The following is a 20,216-nucleotide window of genomic DNA, read 5'->3' as shown; positions in this document are numbered from 1 at the left end:
TGAAGGTACAGAAGGGCAAGAATCGGCCCGCTGGGGAGCCCGCGGTTTCAGCAGCCGGGCCTGCAACCCCTCCTTTGCCTACACTTTCCTCAGCGGGGACCACGGGCGAGAGAGCTCAACCACCCGTGCTACCGCAGGTGTGACCTCAAACTCTCGGGAGGTCGCCAGGGGAGAGAGATGACACGCTCGGTGGTGATCGCTCCGCTCGAGCGGAGACGCGAACTTCTCGGTGGCGCAGGCGGGACAGCGGCGGGACGGATGGGCCTTTGGGTCTGCCGCATCCCTGCCCCCGTGTGTGCGGGTACGGGGGGGCGGCTGCGCCTTCCCCTCACGGCGGTCGGACCGTTGGGCTGTTCTTACTTCAGCGAGCCTCTCCTAGAGAAAACCGCCGTTAATAAGGACAGGCGAGAGGCAGGACCTGCCCTCTCACCCCTCCGCGGCGGCGGGAGCCCCTCTGCTAGGAGGGAGCCTGAAAAAGCGCCGGTTTCGCGGCCGGGGGTCCCGTTCCCGCGGGATCGGGACGCCGCCGGGAGAGAGGGAGGAGAGGGAGAGGAGGGGAGGGAAGGAGGGTCCGGGCGCTGCCCTCCTCCCGCCGTGGCGGCGGGGCCCGGCCGGTCCCTCCCCCGCCACATCGCCCTCCCGCCGCCGCTGCTGACGTGTCTGCTCCCTCCCCGCCGCCGGCGCCCGCCAACATGGCCGCAGCCCCGCCGCCGGACCCCCGGCTGCTCCTCGCCCTGCTGCTGCTCCTGCCCCCGCCGCCCTCCCGCCCCGCCGCCGCCAGCGGGCCCGACCTGGGCCGCCGCTTCGCCGAGCGCAAGCGCTGCGCCGACCCCGAGTGCAGCAGTGAGTGGGGGGCGCCGCGCCCCGGCCCGCGTGGGGGGACCCCGACCCGGGTGGGGGGACACGCTGATCGGGGGGAAACGGGGACCTTGGCCCGGTGGCGTCCCCGCGCGGTCCCCGCACCCCGGGCAGTGCTTACGGGAAAAGCCGCGCACGCCGCATGCCCGACGGGGGCATTTCCCAAAGCCTCCTCCCCACTCCCTCCCCGGCTTTGGCACGGAAATTGGGGAGAATCGGGGAAATGGAAACGCGGCGCCGACCCGCGGCGATCCGCTCCTCTTCGCCAAGTTTTCGGATCCCCGCAGCGCCTGCTCTTTTTTTTTTTTTTTGATGTCGGCCCCCGCAAACCCCTCGTGTAATAAACACGCTCTCTGGGTGTTGTTTGTGCGTTGAACAATTTCAGGGGCGATTTGCTTAGACACGGTCGTCATCTTTCAGCCCGTCTAATTTAGTATTAATAATTAGCTTCATAGCGCACTTATGAAATTTAATTCTCAAGTGCTTTGTCTCGATCGGTGAGCTTGATTTTTTTTTTTTAATAATCTCTTGTTTTCATGATAATTTCAGTTAAGTTCTTATCTCTTGACCTAATCGGGAAAATAGGAAACGAACGCGTGCGGGGAGGTCTTGTTTTTGGCCCGTTAGCAAAGACCCCTTTCATAAAACTGTTTATAATTGCTATTTTTAAAGTAATACTCTGGTTTTTGTTTTCTTCGGGCAGTGTTAATGTGCCGAGGGAAGGCAATGCAAGACTTCAAAGGTCCAGATTGTCGCTTTGTAAATTTTAAGAAGGGAGAAGCCGTGTACGTATATTACAAACTAATAGGAAAATCAACTGAGCTCTGGGCTGGAAGTGTAAGTACTGTAAAGCATTTTTTCTGTTTGCTCTTCTTAGTGCTTTGTTGGTAATCTTTTTTCCTTCCTTTTGCCTCATAGAAGGACACTTAGGGTTTTGAACACAGCTAAATAACATAATGAATGCCATTTTATCTTGAGATCAGTGTGAAATGGGCTGCGTTTGGATCAAACCTAAGGCATTAAGTGCTGTAAAAAATGAGCATCACTAATGCATGCTAAAAATTGTTAGAAAACTGCCTTTGTGTTGAAAAGCTCCCGTTGCAGCACTCTAAGTGGTGGCCCATGAGCCTGCCTTGAAGCTGAGCCTCCCTTCCCGTCTAGGGAGGCTTAAGCCTGCACTTGTGTTTACTCTGATGCAGTCTCATCCTGTGCTTTGTGTAATCCTGCTAAAAATCGTTCCATGCACGTGTCTTAATCATGTTTCTCTTCCTAATACTCAGCTGCCATCTTCGTCTTTTTGACTAAGCTGCATGCAGAACTGCAGGAGAAAAAGTAGTAGAACTAAAAAGAATTAAGGTAGATTTGGCTTTTAAAAGGACTGTCTCTCTTTCAGCTTTAGTAACACATTGTAGCACCTTGCAGAGTAGTGGCCTTGTCTGAGTGGGTGCCCCCTGGGCAATCAAGAGAATTAATGAGAAAGGAAGGTCCCCATACTTGCAGTTATTTCATAGAAAACTCTTGGCTTTTGTGATAAACACCTTATTTGCCTGACGGAAGTACAACCGAGATACCCTGGAGGAAAAGCAATTTTTGTGGACTTCCCTTGAAAATGCTGGCAGTCTGGAGGATGCTTGACCTAGTCCTTCTTGCCCCCTCTCCATGCTTGCTCTACGTGTCTTTTTGCGTCTGAATCATTTACTTCAACCTCCTTTCTTACCATGGTCTTCTACAAGGGATAGATGATTGCCTGCGACAGTGGTCTAGGCTGCTTGAAGCCACACCTGGGTGTTGACTGTGGGACTAGTGGTTTGGTGAAAAGCAGGATGTATCACTTTCTCTAACCTGTTCAGGCTGGGTGTGGACAGCCAAGCACTCAGCAGGAGCTGAATCCAATTAGAATGATACAGAAGAGAGCAGAAACCTGCAGCACGTGGTGAAAGAAGAGTTTATAATTGTTTCATGCCGGTAATTCCCTTCTGAGATGTACTGTACCATAAATAATCTGGTTAATTAGCCGGTACAGGTTTCCAGGGCTGCCAGTTCTTGAGATGCGGAGCAGCAACATGGGGCCAATTTTGCATCTTCTAACAAGGTGTAATGCAGGCTTCAAGATCAGACAGCAGGTTTAAGGTTGAGTTAATATTCAGTTTAACTGTTCGCTGATATGAAGTTCATGCAACAGATAGGTGTGTCTCTGAGTTAAAAGGATGTTTGCTTAAACAAGTAAAAGCTGAATTTGGCAGGTATAAAAGAACTGCAAAGCTCCATTTTATTTGTTGTCAGTTTTTAGTTCTGTTACACTATTTTCTACGTTCCTTTTAGGGCAGTGATGACAGACTTAATTCCTTTCAGTTGGCGGCTATAATGCTAATTTCTTTTTTCCCCGGTTTGATTGACTGCTTCTGCATTAATCGTAGTACTGCAACAGCCAGTTTGTGAACGCTGCAGCAGGGTCAGAGGTGCCTACCCTTGCATGTTGAGTAGGGCACTGGCATGTCTGACCCTGTCCCTGACTTGCAGGTAGTGTTGGGTTCTCCTTCATGCAACGTGACTTCCCATGCCAGATTTGGCCGGGCAACTTGATGTATGCAGACCAGCCGTGCCTGCGGTGTGCAGTCTTGGAGCCAGGGGGAGGCTGTTGCTTGCTAATTAAAAACAGGCTACCTAGTGAGGTCTGTGTTCAAACAAATTCCAGTGGAAGGCACATTACCTTCTGCCGCAGCCCTTTTGGGATCTCATCACGTGATTTAATGCGTGCTTGTGTGTGTCATTTGATCTTGTGCATCTACCCTACTGCCTTTTTCCATTTCCCAAAGTTTTGAGGCAAAGTATTTGTTAGGGCATAATGGAAACCATGAAATCAAGGGATGACTGTTACTCTGATCTTTAGATGGGGACAGAGGTTAGGGGGATGTGCGTATGAGAAGCTTCAACTACTGTAGCCTGGGGCTTATTTCAGACAAGCTGTAAATACAGGCTCTAATCCTGAAATCGATTTTGAGGAGCTGTGAGAAATACAATAGTATTTTTGACCTGAAGGGAGATGATCTGATAAGAAAATAGCTTTTCACCAAGGCTGAAAAATCTATAGCAGTTGGGTCAGGGCTGCTATTTGCCTTTGCTTTTCTAATTCACTCTGTCCTTTTGTTGTTGGGGTTTTTTTTTAATCCCGTCCCAGCAAACATGCTGTATTTTAACAAAATAGATCCTTTTATTACATTCCCAGTCTTGTATACTTTATTGCTTGCAGATCTCCCATTGAGCTCTGTGAGTATTTTGACGTGAAAAAATTGTGGAACCGACTATAATATATATTCTATACATTGTATGGCATGCGGTTTTTTAGCAGAGCTGTCTAAACCTCTATTGATAAAGCAAAGCCAAATCCTTGGACAATATTCTATGACCATTATTCAAGAGTGATTTTATGTTATAAATTTCACAAATACCTCAGTTCCAGGAAAATACTTGGGGTTTTTTTTTCCCCCAAAGCCAAAAGGTGGAGCACAGCTGGTACTTCCATTGTCCAATGCACCCTGTCCTGCTCTAAAACTAGTTTCTTCAGCACCTACCCCCACATCGTTTGCAGCATCAAGCTGTGTTATATAGGCTTTCCCTATGCATTTCTCCTGCCCTCATCTTTAGCAGGATCCAGAATTCCAAAACTACTTCAGAGAATTCAAGTAAAAGCTGCTGCTTTTTAAGAAAACATTTCAGCAAAGACACTTTAAATTCTTGCTGCAGAAGACTTATTTTATCATGTAGCGGAGGGCTGAGCTTTATTCCTTTGATTCAAGGCTGAGAAAGCTGTTTCTGACCTCATATTGCAAGAAATGGACTTGGCTGCAGATCATGGTTTTTTTGGTGGTTGGTTACTTTTTGGTTTGTTTTCAAATCTTATACATAGGGTAGTAGAAAGGAAGACAGGTGGGGGAAGCTTAACCTAAGACAGGTTATGTCTGGAGGATCCAGAGGATCAGAGAATTTGTTTCTGTTGTTTCTGTGTTCTCTTAACAATGCCAGCGCTCAGAAAGGGCAGGCCAAACCAGCTCCCATCTTCAATGTTCTGCAGTTTTAGGTACCTGTGAGCCCTGTGCTTTAGGGATGTGGGCTTTAAGGTTTAAAACATTTAAACGTCTTGTTTCCCTGCTGTCTGTTTTCTGGCACCGAGGTAGGTGGTATGAGAAGCTGGTTTCTTGGTCAGTAGTGGTCAGTGAATCTTCTGCAGCTGGCTGCCACACATGGGCACTGGTGGGGACAGATGCTGTACGCACAGCTACGTGTTTTGTCTGCCCACAGCATTTTAGCTGGGAAGGGAGCAGAACTGAAGGATGTACTTTTTTCTCCCATATTGGCATTCATAATGCCTTCCCTCTGTCGTGTCTGTAGAGAATGAAGAATGTTTCCTTTATTTGCACAATGGGGCATTTTTTTCCCTTACAAGAGAGGACTTGTAGGGAGAGGAGCAGATGAAATTTTGAGCATGCAGATCCAGTATGGCTCATGAACCACATAAGTGCCAAACTGGGTCACTGCAGAGGACTTGTATGGTCAGCAGCTTGGATTACACTAAATGAGTTTCAAATTGTGATGCCTAATTATAATGGCAGTGACAGAGATTAGTCTGTAAGGAGGCTACTTCGAAGCTTTGGCTTTTGTTTTTAGAAAAATAATTCAAAACTGGGATAGAAGTTTGTAGAGAGAAACAGGCCAATTTAGACTAACACTGTAGTATACCATGCAAGGACAAGCTTTTGATTTGACTTGTCTAGTTTGATTTCCCATTCCCAATAATAAACCTGCATACGTTATCTCTTTTCCATAAGAGAGTATCTCTATATGTTTAGGTAGGGAGGTAATATATTTATTTTGTGTGTGTGTATATATATATATAATTAACTTCAGAGATCTCAACTATGGAAGGTAAGATTTGAATGAAGAATAGTTACAAAAGGAAGCCCCATAATGTATCGGTGCTTACTTTGCTTGCATAACCAAAAAAAGGGTATTAGTACATATTATTTACTGGACACAATTTTCTTATGCCATTGTAAATCCAGAATACTTCAGGTTAGGTGAGCCTATTTCAGTGATATGAAGGTAATGATACATAAATCTGTATATCCCTAATTATTTTGACATAACTGGCTTCCTTTGTAATTTAATCTTTAACTGAGTGCTCTTCCCAAATAAACTTTTCAAGAAAAATGGCAATTATCATCTTCCTCCTACAACAATACATTGAGGAAATGACCAAAACTTTCCCCCCACACCCGATCCCCCAGATATTTTGGTTGTCTAGGAACTCTGTACCTTTCTAGGTGTGTCCACCAGGCCTTAATTGCTTGGATTATCTAATCTGCACAGTGATAGCATGCTATTAATATTGGCTTCTTGACAGCTGTTGTCAGAACTCTCAAGTGAGAGCATTACTGTGTAGATCTTACCCAGTGAGTGATAAGAGAGATCCTTGTCTTCCACTGTTTGCCTTGGCTTAGCACATTGACTTGCTTGAAAATAGCCATCTGCAACTGATTTTTGCTTGTATCAGTCACTGAAGAGCAACAGTGCGTTTGCTGGGGGGGGAGATTTTCCACACAGGTTTTAAAATAGATTATTACCTGAGGTACAATTTTGCATTTTCCTAGTATCTGCTTTAAGGAACTTTTTTTTTCTCCTTAAGCTACAAATTGAGCATATTTCAGGCTATAATATTGTGCGTGGATGTAAATCTTGTTAGTCAAAGACCCCCTTCTGCTTACTACTTGAGAAAATAGTTGAGGCGTATGTGGTGCCAGTGAGAGCGCACAATAGCAGTTAAAACACGTGAGCCTAATTAAGTCAGGCTTTAAAACGTGAACAGTAAAACTTAGCAACTTCACAAAGGTGTTGTGAAATATAAGTATAAAACTGCAGCGAAAACTCTGGCATAAACAAGGCATTACTAATCTTTTATTCACTGGGTTAAACTTCATCTAGAAATACTTAAGAGTGAGTTGACACGTTTGTTACTAGTGTCTGTAATTAGGATTTTAACACAGTCACGTGATTTTGAAAGCTTCTTTACTGCTTTTTGTTTGCTTGTGTTTGTTTTTTGGCAGGTTGGAAGTGATTTTGGATATTTTCCAAAGGATTTACTTGAAATAAATCATAACTATTCCAATGAGGAGCTAGAATTACCAACAGATGTAAGTCTAATTTGTTATTTTTTAAATTGAGCTGCTTACTCTTTCTTACCTTGGCATTAAGTAAAATCCCTGAGGAGGAAAATGGGAATATCAGTGATCCTTAGTTACTTTTTGTTAGTAAGTAGCTACATAATGTGCAGAGATGCACCTATGTGTCGCAGGGCAGGGGGGTGGTGTGCGGAACGTTTGTGCAGGTATGTATGTGGATAGGTATGTAAGCATCAGCCCAAAATGTGGGCATTGATCTTTTTTTTCCCTTGAATATTCTGGTTTTCTTCTAACAAAACCTGTTTGGACTGAGCTTTAGAAATGCTGCTAGCTGGCTCACATATAGGCTGTTTAGTATGTATTCAGAATTATTTCTTTTCCCAGACTTTAGAATTTTAAAGTATTATCAGAAACAAAGAAAACCTGATACGCTGTTAGCCCTTAGATTCTAGAATTGGTCCTTCAACCCTTACACATGTAAATGGCTTTCATGCACTAGTAGCTAGTAACTCCAGGATTGTGTGAGTAAGGCCTGTTTGTGGATGCAGCTTCAGGCCCTTGTGAAATCCTATTCAGTGGCTTGCACTGCTATTTAATTTATTTTTCAGAAATTGTGTGACAAGCAGCTCCTATTTGGAGGACCTGGTAGATTAAGGAGAGACTAGCTAAAAGGGACTGGGACAAACAAGCTTAGTGATGCTTGTTTTCTTCTCCTCACTGGCATTCAGCAATAGACTCGTCATGTACATCCCCGATTAAGAACGAGTAAATTATCGTACTGTCAACTGCATTGCTGGCTTCCAGTTTGTTCCTCACCAGGAGGTCTTTGATGGGGCTAACCCGTGAGCTTTTTATTTACATTTCTAGGAGTCCCTGGGCAAAACTTCCACTGATTTCAAACAGAATTTTGATTAAGGACTCCAGGAGTTAATTCTGCACAATTAATACAATTTACTTTGCTGTTGCATCTCTCTCTAACCAACCAAATGGTTTCTGTCTCATTGTTGCAATGAAGAAAATAGTATTTGTGACTACATATTGTTTTTCATTTCAGGAGACAGACTTTGTTTGCTTTGATGGTGGAAGGGATGATTTTGATAATTATAATGTGGATGAGCTTTTGAAGTCATTGCAAGAGACAATAGCAAACGAAGGGGAAACTGAATCAAGTGATCCAGGGACAAAACCAGCTGAAGGAATTGAAAGGGATGAGGAGATTGAACAGGTCAATACAGAAAAGTCCCCTGATGCTTTGGAAACAGATGATCTTTTGCTAAGCACAGAAGACGACGAGGAAGCCCTCGCCGTGAGAGTGGAAGTAGACAGTTCTCTTACAGAAGGAACTGAAAATACTGGGGGAGACTCCAGTGTAAATAGTCATGAAGAAAACTCTCAGGGAGATCAAATTGCACATGAGCACTTGAAAGGAATGCTACATGGGAAACTAAAAGGGCTAGAAAGTGAAAATACCAAAAACACTAGTATTCCTCAGGGTGAAACCAGTCAACTTGACAAAGAGAGTGAAGAAGTCAACGCCTATACACTTTTAAACAGAGAGCTGTCTGTGAACTTGAAAACAAAATTTGGCTCAACTGCTGATGCTGTTGTATCAGATGATGAGGTGACTAGCCTTGTTACATCGCTGGAAGATGATTTTAATGAAGATTTGAGCATTAATACTCATGATGCAGAGGAGGAGCCAGACTTTGCAGATCAGTCTGAAGAAACCCCTTTGCTGTCTTTTACGTCAGATGAAGAAATTGCATTCCCAGCAGATTTAGATGATGATGAAAATTATGACATTGAATCACAAAATCATGAACTTGGTGAAGATGCAAAGGGTGCTACAGAGCTAAATAGCCAAAGAGACAATGAGGAAGAACACGATTCAGATGCATTAATTCTTGAGGATGCCTTCAGTAAGAGCAATAAGTTGGGTGGCAGTATAAGTGTGGACAGGTTCAAATCTCAACAAACAAAAGAGAAACAAGATGATGTGATGCTAATTAGTAAAAGAGCAGTACCAGCAACAACTCAACCTGAGGATCTCTCCAAAGAACTCCTTAGAAAGGAACCTGTAGGTGGAGGTGATCCGGATTCCAAAGAAAAAACAAACAAAACTGAACAGTTTGAAGAGCAGCTCCTGACTGATGGAACTGAGTCACATACTGAAAAGCGGAAGAGTACACCTGTGCCTGATCCTCACGTTTTGCCTAGTCCAGGAGATGATCTGGAGTCCAAACCATTCGTTAAAAGCAAGCAAGATGCTTTAAAACGACCTGTTGGCGATATCAACAGAAGTCCAGAAAGAGTGCCGCTTGCTCATATAGAGAAAGATGAGAAAAAGTTTGAGGATGACACCTTGGAAGTCATCTTGGAAAGTGATTTAAAGCACAAAAAGTTATGGGAGAAAACAAAGGAGAAAGGAAGAGCTGAAGACAATCCTTCTGTTGACATCCCAGCCAAACCAGTGGAAGAGGTAAAAAATGCATACCAAAGTGACTTAGGAGATACTGACCTCTTAAAAGAGAAACTGGAGCATGGAATGCCTGCTGCGGAGAAAGAGCTGCTAAAACATGAAGATTTGAAACAAACAGGGGAGACTGATCATGAACATCAGAAAACCACCTCTCTCAATGAAGAACCTGAAATTAAAAGGGGAAACATGATAGAAACCCCTGCAGGGAAGGGAGACCCAAGCCACAGAGGAGCTGTCAAACAACCTAGGGTATGGGAAAATGAGACTGAGTATTCAGACGGAGATATGAAAGAAGAGCTTTCAAGAAATCTTGGCAAGATGACAGCATTTGAAGAAAGCGTTGTGAAAAGTTCCCCTGAAGAAAAATCAAAAAGCACTATACAGAATGCTAATACAGAGAATCTTACTCAGCAAGGAACTGCTCGTAGCGAGGATGCAGATTCAGACAGAAATCTTGGCACAAATTTATCTAAAGAAAGAATACGAAGACCAGAATTGCAATCTGAAGAGCCAGATGCTGAAGATGACCCTGACCTGAAACAAGTAGAGGAAGAGCTATTGGAAGATGAGAATGCTGCAAGTGCAAAGCTGTCACGAGCAGTACAAGGCGATACACTAAATGTTAAAAGTACAAACCCTGAATTAGAAGTACGAAGTGAAGCTGTTTCAGGAACTGCAAATCCTACTTATGAAATAGGAGAGGAACCAAACTTATTTTCTAGAGAGGCTAAAAAAAGGATCAGCATGCAAGGTGCAAGCGAGACCGGAAACAAAGAGGTTGATGTACCAGTGAGTGAAGATGCTAAATTGGATGAGATAGAGCGTGTCATGGAAGATGATGATGAGTCTTCTGAAGCCGAGGAACCACCAGCTATGGAAGAACGTAATTTCCAGTCTCCTGACATGGAAGACAACAATGACTTTAACCAAAGGAAAGATCATCTCCCAGAGGGCATTTCACAGAAAGACTCAAAAGAGGTGCAAAATTTAGAGCATACAAGAAACGACCACCAGCAAACTGCACATTTCCCCAGCCCTGTTGACAGCTCAGCAGCCACAAACGACACTGTAACAGACTTCAGTGAGTCTGTGAAGCGGCTCACAATAATAAGAGATTTTTTTGATGAAAAGCGTGTAATACGTCTACAAAAGTACCTTGGGCTTCAACACATGGCTAGGATAGAAGCCATGTTTCATGACATGGAGGTAGAGATGGAGCTTGCTCGGAAGGCAAGCCACAATAATGAAGATATAGAAAAAGCTTTGGACCAGATACTTGAGTTTTCAGAATCGAGCATTATGGATGTTGTAGGAAAAGTTCTGGATTCCAGAGTGGCAGAAAATAAAGAGGAGGTGGTGAGAGAGATGGATTTGTATGATGAGGAGAGTGCACTCATGGATGATATTCAAGAATTAATATATTATTTAAGGAGTAAATATTTGTCTGCTAGTGAGAGTGCCCCACTTGCATCTATTCCAGAACTGGAAGACGATCAGCTGCACGTTCAAGGTAGGATGTTAAACCAGTTCATAAATAGATGAAATGGAAGTAAAACCCTATCCCAGACAACACTGTGTAACCCAGAGAAGCTTTAGGAGGAGGGTGAGGGAGCAGAATTGAAAGAGACCCCGTGGAATCTGATGGGATTTTGCTTATTTTTAATGCATATTTCTGGCATTGTGGTAGGTGTCCCAGGGACTAATCCTGAGAGAAAATATTGAGCTCAGCATGTCTGTCCTTCTGGTCCAGGTTCTGTGTAAGATAAGTGGGATTCGTGTGTGGATATGGCTAGGAGCCATTCAGCTCATGTCTCTGCCCACTCCTCTCAAGAAATACGTATTCACATATTCTAATGTGCTGAATTTTCTGGAGGGTTTAGAGCAGTCTTTTTTTTTCTGAACTAGCTAGCACCTAATTATGAGAGATCCAGTAATTAATGCAAAGTTCAGGCACTACATCCATGTCCCTAAAATCTCAGGTGTTCCTATCATTGTATTTTTGCCTTCATTCGTAAAAGAGTAAGTAGAAATAATGAACAGATTTTTTGACTGGGGAAGAACCAGTGGTAAGAGTCTGCTGCAAACTTGCTCTTCTTTCTAATTAATGTGCAAAGTGGTAACATCTGCTTTTAGCAAGGCTCCTTTTACAGTAGTACATGTTAAGTATGTGATTTCTGATAAAGTCACAAACGATGAAAATATTTCACCTTGCAATATTTCATTGCAAGTTCAGTGGTTGATACTTTGCATAAATTCAATATAAACATTTAAGTAGATGTTATTGAAAGTTGATTGAGAATATATAAGAAGCAGTACACAAGCTGAAGTGTTTAAAAAGTGTCAAGAAAGCTTTGTCCAATGTAGTATTTCACTGGAGTATTTCACTTTGGGTGAGAAATACACATTAGCCTAGTGGTTAATTCATGTCTCCCTGTCTGTCACAGATGGTGCGAAAGAGGCTGAATATGACAGAGTTTCCATCAGAAACCCAAATGCCATCGATGAGAGCGAACAGGAATTTCAGCAGCTTGAAGATAAGAGGCCAGAACAGCCTGTTGAGGAGGAGGAGACGGCTATTGATGTTCCACCTGAGCATGAAGAGGCCAACTTCTCGGATAGTAGAGAAGCTGAAGAAGATTATGATGGTGAAAGAGGATCACTGCTGGAAGATACTTCCTTCGGGTCAGTTGATTCAGGACAGAGTGCCAGGGAAGATATTGCTGCAGGTAACCTTTTGGAATTGGGTTATTATTTTGTTCTTTTGCTCTTAAAGAGGAGCATGGCTGAATCATTTTTAGGCAAATAGCAGGGTTTTCTGCTAATATTTTCATTGTATGTTGCTGTAATCCTAATGGATTTCACTAATCCGTGACAGTCCCTCTAGTGGCAGTACTGTATTGCTACCGCTCATCTCAGCAGAGGTTTTTCTACTACTTTTTTGCACTATAGAAATAAGAAAAGGTCTCCTGTAAGTGTCGTAGTCAGAGCTCTGTGCTCAGGCTGGTGAACTGTGTTTCAGGACGGTAGTGGATGAAGAGCAGAAATCGCTGGGAACATACCATCAGCCCAGGTTTCCTTCTCCTTGCAGGGGGACTGACATTCTAACCATTAGGCTATAGAATCATGTGCTTTCTCTTCTCGCTCTTTTTAACCTGTGACTCTGGGCTATATTACACCCCAGGAAAGGTGGAGTGTAGCTTCCCTCAGGCAGTTCAGTAATTTCTGGCTAAGGTGTTTGTTGGAATAGGGAGATGTTTGACTCTGTTCTGCTGAGGCCTTCTCCCTCTGGGGCAAGTGTGCTGACCTGTGCTGACTCGTCACGATGACAAGGATCTCTCCTTGTCATCTTCCCCAGCTCTGTTTTGTCATGAAACTACCTTTAACTCCATTCTCGGTGCTAAGCTCAGCTTTGTTCTGCATTCACCTCTGACTATGTCTAATAAATCAGACTTCACTGAGCGTTTAGAAAAAATTGAGGCACACCATGCTTAGCTTTTGTACACTACTGAAGTACTCACAGGTAAGCACTTTTGAGCAGCTTCTAAGTTCTGAGGGAAACTCTAGGTTGAATGCAAAGGTACCTAATGAATTTTAAATGGCAAGTGGATTACTTATGTGGTTAAGCAGTTGGATGTTAAGTTATATTTTAGACCATCTTCCATTCCTTCCTTAACAGTGGTTAAATGCTGTTTGCCAGGAATTCCTATGAGAACTGCTAGAAGTACTGAGGAGAAACAGGGCAGATGCCTGTATAACCTCTGGTCCCAGAAGTTGTTCCATAATACAACATGCTGGGCAGGTGGTTATTTGAATCTGCTAGCCTGAAATCTTGGCAACAGTAGCAGTTAGAGGAGGGGGCAGGCTTCAGATCAGGGTAGAAGTAAAGATGGTTTAAAGCTTATGACATACTAACAGTGCTGTAAGTTTATTAGAAGATGTAGGTTTACTGATTGGGAATTGAACAGTGTGTGCTTTTCCTGGTGGCTATTGTTGACTTGCTGCAGAAGTTGTAGTATGCGCTCTGTCTGAGGGAGGCTTGGCAAAGTGACATTGTGTGTGTGTGTGTCCCTCTCTGTGGTACCTTTTCTAAAGCAGCCCATGGAACATCACTGTCGTTTCTAAGGACTTTTGACAGAATCACAGAATAGTTTGGGTTGGAAGGGACCTTCAGAGCCCATCTAGTCCAAACCCCCCTGCAGTGAGTAGGGACATCTTCAACTAGAGCAGGTTGCTCAGAGCCCCATCCAACCTGACCTTGCATATTTTGAGGGATGGGGCCTTCACAACCTCTCTGGGCAACCTGTTCCAATGTTTCACCACCCCCATTGTAAAAAATGTCTTTGTTATATCCAGTCTAAATCCTACCCTCCTTTAGTTTAAAACCATTACCCCTTGTCCTGTCACAACAGGCCCTGCTAAAGAGTTTGCCCCCATCCTTCCTATAGTCCCCCTTTAAGTACTGAAAGGCCGCAATAAGGTCTCCCTGCAGCCTTCTCTCCTCCAGGCTGAACAACCCCAACTCTCCGCCTGTCCTGGTAGGAGAGGTGTTCCAGCTCTTGGATCATTTTTGTGGCCTCCTCTGGGCCCGCTCCAACAGCTCCATGTCCTTCTTGTGCTTTGACTTTTTCCTCTTTCTTCAATGCCCTGGAAGTCCGTAATTTGAAATCTCGCCTCAGATGCCGCAGAAACCGCGGGGGACAGGGGCGAGCTGCCCGTTGCAGCCCTCCCACGTCAGCAGGCCCGGCTCCCTCAGGTAACGCCTCTCCCTCCCTCTCCCCCCAGACCCCGAGGCGGGCGCCGAGCAGCCCGCGGGACGCGGGGCGGAGGCAGGCGCCGCCCGACCGGGAGCCCTCAGCGAAGCAGCGGCCGCCACCCGGGAGCTCCTGCGGCTGGTGAGTGGCGGAGGTGTCGGGCTGCGCATGCGGGCGGCGGCGCGCGCCGATGACGTGTGATGCGGGGAGGAGGGGGTGGGTGGGCGTCACTCCGGGCTGACGTGTGCCTGGAAGTTGGCTCGCGCCGCCATGGAGCCCGCGGGTGACGGCGGCGGTGCGCGCCTCGTAGAGCCCCAGGCGCGGCGGCTGCTGCAGGTGCGCGAGGGGCAGCGGAGGGGGGGTTGGCGCGCGCGTCGGGCGGGGCAGCCGACCGTTGGGAGCCGTTAACGGCTGTCGGGCGGGCGGCCGTGACAAACGGCAGGAGTTACAAACCGGGGGATCTCAGCGCCCCAAGTGACCCCTCCCGCCCCGCCGCGGGGAGGCGGGCCGGGGTGGATGTGCCTCCGCGCCCCCGGTGGGGTGTTTGTCTGGGGGGCCACCGCTGCCCCCCTCCCTCCGTGACGGGGCCAGTTTTCCTCACCCCCGCCCCGCTTTGTGGGTCGATCCCGCGGGGGCGGGGGCGTCCGCTGGCGGGGATCGGTGCCCCGCTTCTCGGGTGGGGAGGGGGTGGACAAGGCACCCCCTCGCCCCTAGGTCGGGCTTTGCAGGGCGAAGCCTGTGCCCTCGTTTTAGTCTCACACCTTTGCCGGCTGTGGCCAGGGAGAAGGCAGGGGTTTCTGTGTGGCTGGTACGGTTTATTTTCCGAGCGCCATGTCTGTATCAGCCCTGTAAATCCTACCCAGTATTCACACCTTTTCCAGACTGTTGGTGCTCTATGGCCTTCAGGGACACGTATGACGAGACACAAGACATATGACCCTGTGACCAGGGTGACAGCGGGGAAAAGATCTGAGCCATTTTTACTGGATTGTTACAAACATCCAGATGTAAAGCTGTATTTTTTCCGTATTTTTCCATCCTTGTAGCATTATTTGGAAATGGATCAAATAACTGCTAGGGCTGTGTAACGCAAAATGTGTGTATTAGCTTATTTTGGTGTAGCTGTTCTTTGCCAGCAGATTGTTACTGTCAGGTGTCTTCCGGATGCACAGACTTTTGAGTTGAAATGAAAGCATTCAGTTGCTTTGTGGTTTGCTTCATTTTCAGTTTTCAGCTTACAGAAAAACTGCAAGAAAGCTCTAGATGGTTCTCTGGTTTTCTGACAGGAATAAAAGCGTTTGGCAGACTACTTTTTTTTTTCCTGAGTGTTCAATAGAAACATAGCCATAGTTGTCAATGTTGTTGGTTTTCAGTTGGTTGCTACCCTGCCTGAGGAAATTCGTCCTGGGCCTGATTTCCATGGAGTTCCATGGGAGCCTGTTATTATTACTGCCTTAGTGGGAATTGCCACGCTTGCTATAATTTTCTGGAGGACCTGCCTTTCAGTGAGTATTCTTCGTGCTTGCAAGCCTGCTGATATTTCACTTGCTGAGCCGTCTTTTGTGTGATTAAACTGTTTCAGCATTACTGGGGTCAAAGCAATATGTAGTCTTTCATGTTTTTACTTTTTCCATTTAGAGCATTAATGTGAACTAAATGCTGGGCTTAATAGCTCAAGTAAGTTGTAATTTTCTTCATGTTAAGAAGCATTTCCTTTAAGTTATTTATTGAAGATTTTTTTTTAGTAAGGGGTGGTTTCGAAAGCATAATAAGGGAGTGTGATGTAAATCAAGAGGGCCAAGGAAAGGGTCAGCATATCTTTTGAAATGAGAAGCCTTCCACGTGTTTGAGCTGGTCGCTGACTATCTCCAAAACAAGCAGTTAATCCTTCCCCCATCATATTGTCCAGCTGCTTTTGTAGGTGCTATATTTAGAACCCTAAATACCCAATCTTCATTCTCACTGGAGGGCCCCTTCCCCACTCTGCTCCTTACTCTGCATTTGTCCTCCTCTTTTCTACGTGGATGATTTTTTCTATGCAAGACAAATACCATCACCAACTCTCAAGTATACCAGTGCATCTCTTTGAAAGCGGATAGATGAAAATCAAATAGGACAGTTTATTTTACAGCTGTCCAGTTCAGTGATAATATGCTCTGGAAGTCTGTGGAATGCCTTATATTTTCTTGACAAAAATACATTAAAACCAAATATTACCCGTAAGAACACTGGCAGTTTTTCCCCTGCGTAGTTTTGATACTGAATATACTAGGTCAGTTTCAAATGCAAAGTAGTGTTAATATCACAGCATAAAAAGAAAGCTTCTGAAATTTTTTAACAGTGTTAGTTTCAAAATGAGCAACTGTCATGTAAACATACGTTGCTTTAAATGGATCAGAACTGGGATGCAAGTGGGTTTTGTGTTTGCAAGTTCATGACTGTTGTTTGATGCAAAATGGCTTAATTTTCTTTCTTGCAAATTGGATGTGGGCAGTTACTGCTATCCTTTTAGTGACTGAGTAAACAGGTGTTTACTAAGGCTCTAGGACAGGGCATTAACCTAGAAGCTTTTATTAGAAAACAGCCTAAGCTTGTTTGTAGTGTTACTCAACACTCTTGTTGGCAGCGATAGCTGCATTTTCCATGTGCTTCTTTAATCCATGTATATGCGGTAACTTTTTTATAGGGAAAAATAATAACGTTTTTCACTTACTGCTTTTGTGGCTAATGTGGGTTTTTTTCTTCTGTAGGTAAAGAGTAGAATGTATCAAGGTAAGTTTCTCTGTGCTTTTGCATGTACTTGATGCTTAGGCATGTAAAAGTTTTGAAGATTGTTTCAGAGGACCAAGTGCCAATGTTCACTCCCATTCAAGGAAAATGCGAAGTGTGGGGTTATGGTGTAAGCTAGGCTGGTAGATGATACTTACTTGAACCTGAGGATTTCAATTTTGCTTTTGATAATGCTTTGATTAGGAGAAACAGCGCAGCTCACACCTGCAAATTAAAGAAAAAGGCAAGGAAAAGCTCTGCGTTGTTCAACATAAATGTGATCTGTTGGTTTACTGGTACAGCAGTAGTGGGGCAGAGTTTGTTTTGGTTTTCTGACTAGCAGTGAATCTGCTTTTGCTTGTTCTTTCTCACAAAAAGCAGTAGCTAGTTCCTCTTCTCTTTTTGGATTGAGGGGAGCCTGAAACTGCCTGCTGTGCAGTTGCAAAGAGACCCTCTAAATGTAGACCTAAATACGCAGATATTGCTGTGGTGAGTACATCGCTTTTTACAAGGGCATTTCTGCAGCTTCAAGTATATAAAATAAAAGTGTACTCGGTGGAGAGGAAATAGAATTCAAAGTAAGACAGTTGCTGAAATTTGTAATTGAATACAAAACAAAAATGTTGAAGAATTGTCTTCACATGAACTCTCTGCCTGTTTCTTCTTAGCAAACTGTGCTACTTATCTGTCATTCCTCTCCAGTTTTGTTGTAGTTATACTGCAGTTTCTTTTGATATAATTAATGCAGAATTGGTGACCTGAAAAAATCCGCCTTGGATTTGTAAGGAGATTTCTGTGCTGCAAAACAAATACTATTGGAGGGGGAAAAACATTGGTATGGGTGGTATAGAAATTACTTAGCAGCATGCCTTTTAAAAAAAAAAATCAAAAAAGCAACATAGATCTAATCCCTTTTTTGGTGTTGTGTTGTGTCTGTCATCGTCCCGTCCCCTGTCCCCCCCATATTCTTCTGTATAATCCTGTATAGAAACTACTAAAGCTAAGAGCGAATAAATATTCTTCAAGTGTGATAAAGTTCATGTAGTTATTAAAATCTTTATCTAAAATGAAGGAATATTAACAGTGACAAAAATGTGTTAAGAAATAGGTTGCATTTCGAATCCCAAAGATAAAATCTATTATCCACTCTTCACAGTAGTAAAATTGGGGGACCAAGCTAATGCAGGGATTCCTGCCCCCCTAAACTGCTGAGAACTGTTTGGTGCCTCAGCAGTGGTGTGTTGGCGCACCTCTCCCCGGAGCAGGAAGGGCTGGGGACCCTCTGGCCCAGAAATCCTTGCGTGGGAGGGGAAGGAGGAGTAGCAGCTGCCCTTACACCCTGTGGGATGCAGTTGGAACAACCAGTGCTTCCCGTTTGTGCTGCAGGATTTGCTGTGAGGCAAGTGGGGCTTGGGATGTTCAAATACGGGGGTGGTTGGGACTTCAAAAAGAATGACAATTGGATATTTCTTTAAATTAATTTGCAATAGAATAACTTAAGTATGTTAATGATTTCTGTTGAATCCTGAGGGTTGGTTGGTGACTTGTTTATGTTGAGAAACAAATGTGTTCCCTTTTGAGGTCTGTGAGCAATAGGGTCTATTAGAAAGCCACGCAGTTCCTTGAGGCTTACTGATGCTGTCTGCTAGCTGACAGTCTCTTTTCTGTTGCCAGTAGGTCTTTCAGAGTTTTCATTCTATTATCTTTGCTGGCCAAACATTCAGTTTCAATACAGCAGGAAGAGGTGGTTGTGAGGGAAGGTGTTGCATCTCTGAATGTCACGGGGACTGAGGCTTCTCTGACATCCTTACTGCCAGTTCTTCCCTTGAACATACCTCATCCGTGTGTAGCCAGCAACTTCCTCCGCTCTGTTGTGTGTTTTCTGACCAGCTTCTGTGAAGCGGATGCAAGAGCTGTATGCTTTGTGTCCGTGCTCAGTGCTTTACTGTCTTGTTTTCAATTCTAACTTTAAATGAAAGCTGTTGATGCTAGACTCCTGCAGAAAGGGCTGACTGCCAGGGCATTGACACTATCCTGATTTGTGCTTTAGTCCTTACTTGAAAATGTTCCCTAAAGTGGTAGTAATGATAGCTCTGATTTCTTCCCTGCCCCCCTGCCAGGATATGAAGTACAGTTACTGAAAGCTTTCTTTTTCTTCCTAGTGACTGAAAAGCAGCTTGCTGAAAAGATTAAAAACCTGCTACAAGAAAAAACAGAAATCTTAGAAAAGATGTCAGAATATGATCAAAAGGTATTGTTCTAGGTGCTTATGCTTTGCTTCCTAATTTTCTGTTACTGGTTTAATGACACAGGCGATACAACATTTTTATTTTCTATTCTTACTCAATATTATCGTGACAGTTTTTTCCGTTCTATTTCGTTCTTTCTGTGCTTAGATAAAAGAAGCAAAGGAATCTGTGAAAGTGGCCCAAGAACAAAAAGATGTTCTCTCCGACGAAACTGCAGGGCTTAAGGTAAGAAACAGTTAACTGTCTCTGTACTGAAGGCAAACACTTCAATGAAGTATCGTACATTAGTTGGTCTTTTTTTTTTTTTTTAGGACACTGTCAAAGGACTGGAAGAAGCGAATCGTCAGCTAGATGACAAAGTAAAAAATCTGCACACAATGCTCGAAACAGAGAAGAAAAAGAATGAGAAGAAACAGAACAAGGCAAGAGCAGTCACACTGATTTCTTAGATTGTCCTTAACTTAACGTGCCCTAAAACCTGGTCACAAACTGATGGGTAAGCAGATAGGGGTAGAGCAAACAAGGTGATCCATCTGAAAAAGAGAACTGAAAAGTAATTTCAGGTTCATCCCAAGCTCAGGGGGGAGAATCTATTGATTGCATGGTGCTTGGTTGTTTTTATGGGGTTGCGTGGTTTGTTTAAGTTTTTTGTTTGTTTGGGGTTGGTGGTTGGTTGGTTGGGTTTTTTTTGTAAGAACTTGATGAACTTGTGTGGTTATGCGCTTTCACACACAAATGTATCTATTCAAGTCATGGGCTAGTCTAATACTTCCTAGCCAGGGCTGGGAGGTTCCTTACCACTATGGGCTGAAGGTTTCAGGTTGGTAATAGACATTTTCTTGTACTTAGAGGAAGCATCTAGTTCTATAGTAAGTGTGAAGATCTCTAAGCTGCCTGTCATTCTTGTTGTCTAGAGGTACTTTTTTGGTTTTTT

The 20,216-nt window shown here is 44.2% G+C and overlaps 1 protein-coding gene across 2 annotated transcripts in view; it reads left to right on the top strand.

Moving 5' to 3' along the window:
• Positions 1 to 557: 557 nt before the first annotated feature.
• Positions 558 to 20,216, top strand: part of MIA3 (MIA SH3 domain ER export factor 3) — a 29,043-nt gene continuing 9,384 nt past the window's right edge. Inside the window, exons 1-11 of one of the 2 annotated variants that reach the window (XM_075088800.1) lie at positions 558 to 843; positions 1,562 to 1,695; positions 6,960 to 7,046; positions 8,089 to 11,023; positions 11,958 to 12,239; positions 14,296 to 14,405; positions 15,638 to 15,769; positions 17,015 to 17,036; positions 19,196 to 19,284; positions 19,430 to 19,507; positions 19,594 to 19,704. In XM_075088800.1, the coding sequence (XP_074944901.1) occupies positions 693 to 843; positions 1,562 to 1,695; positions 6,960 to 7,046; positions 8,089 to 11,023; positions 11,958 to 12,239; positions 14,296 to 14,405; positions 15,638 to 15,769; positions 17,015 to 17,036; positions 19,196 to 19,284; positions 19,430 to 19,507; positions 19,594 to 19,704 (4,131 nt within the window). In that variant the 5' untranslated portion in view covers positions 558 to 692. The remainder of the gene's footprint in view (positions 844 to 1,561; positions 1,696 to 6,959; positions 7,047 to 8,088; positions 11,024 to 11,957; positions 12,240 to 14,295; positions 14,406 to 15,637; positions 15,770 to 17,014; positions 17,037 to 19,195; positions 19,285 to 19,429; positions 19,508 to 19,593; positions 19,705 to 20,216) is intronic. The other variant, XM_075088799.1, reaches the window with a different exon arrangement.

This window comes from Phalacrocorax aristotelis, chromosome 3 (assembly GCF_949628215.1).
Source record: "Phalacrocorax aristotelis chromosome 3, bGulAri2.1, whole genome shotgun sequence".
NCBI lineage: Eukaryota > Metazoa > Chordata > Aves > Suliformes > Phalacrocoracidae > Phalacrocorax > Phalacrocorax aristotelis.
The sequence above is the reverse complement of the archived record's forward strand: the minus strand, read 5'-3'. Positions and strand labels throughout refer to the sequence as shown.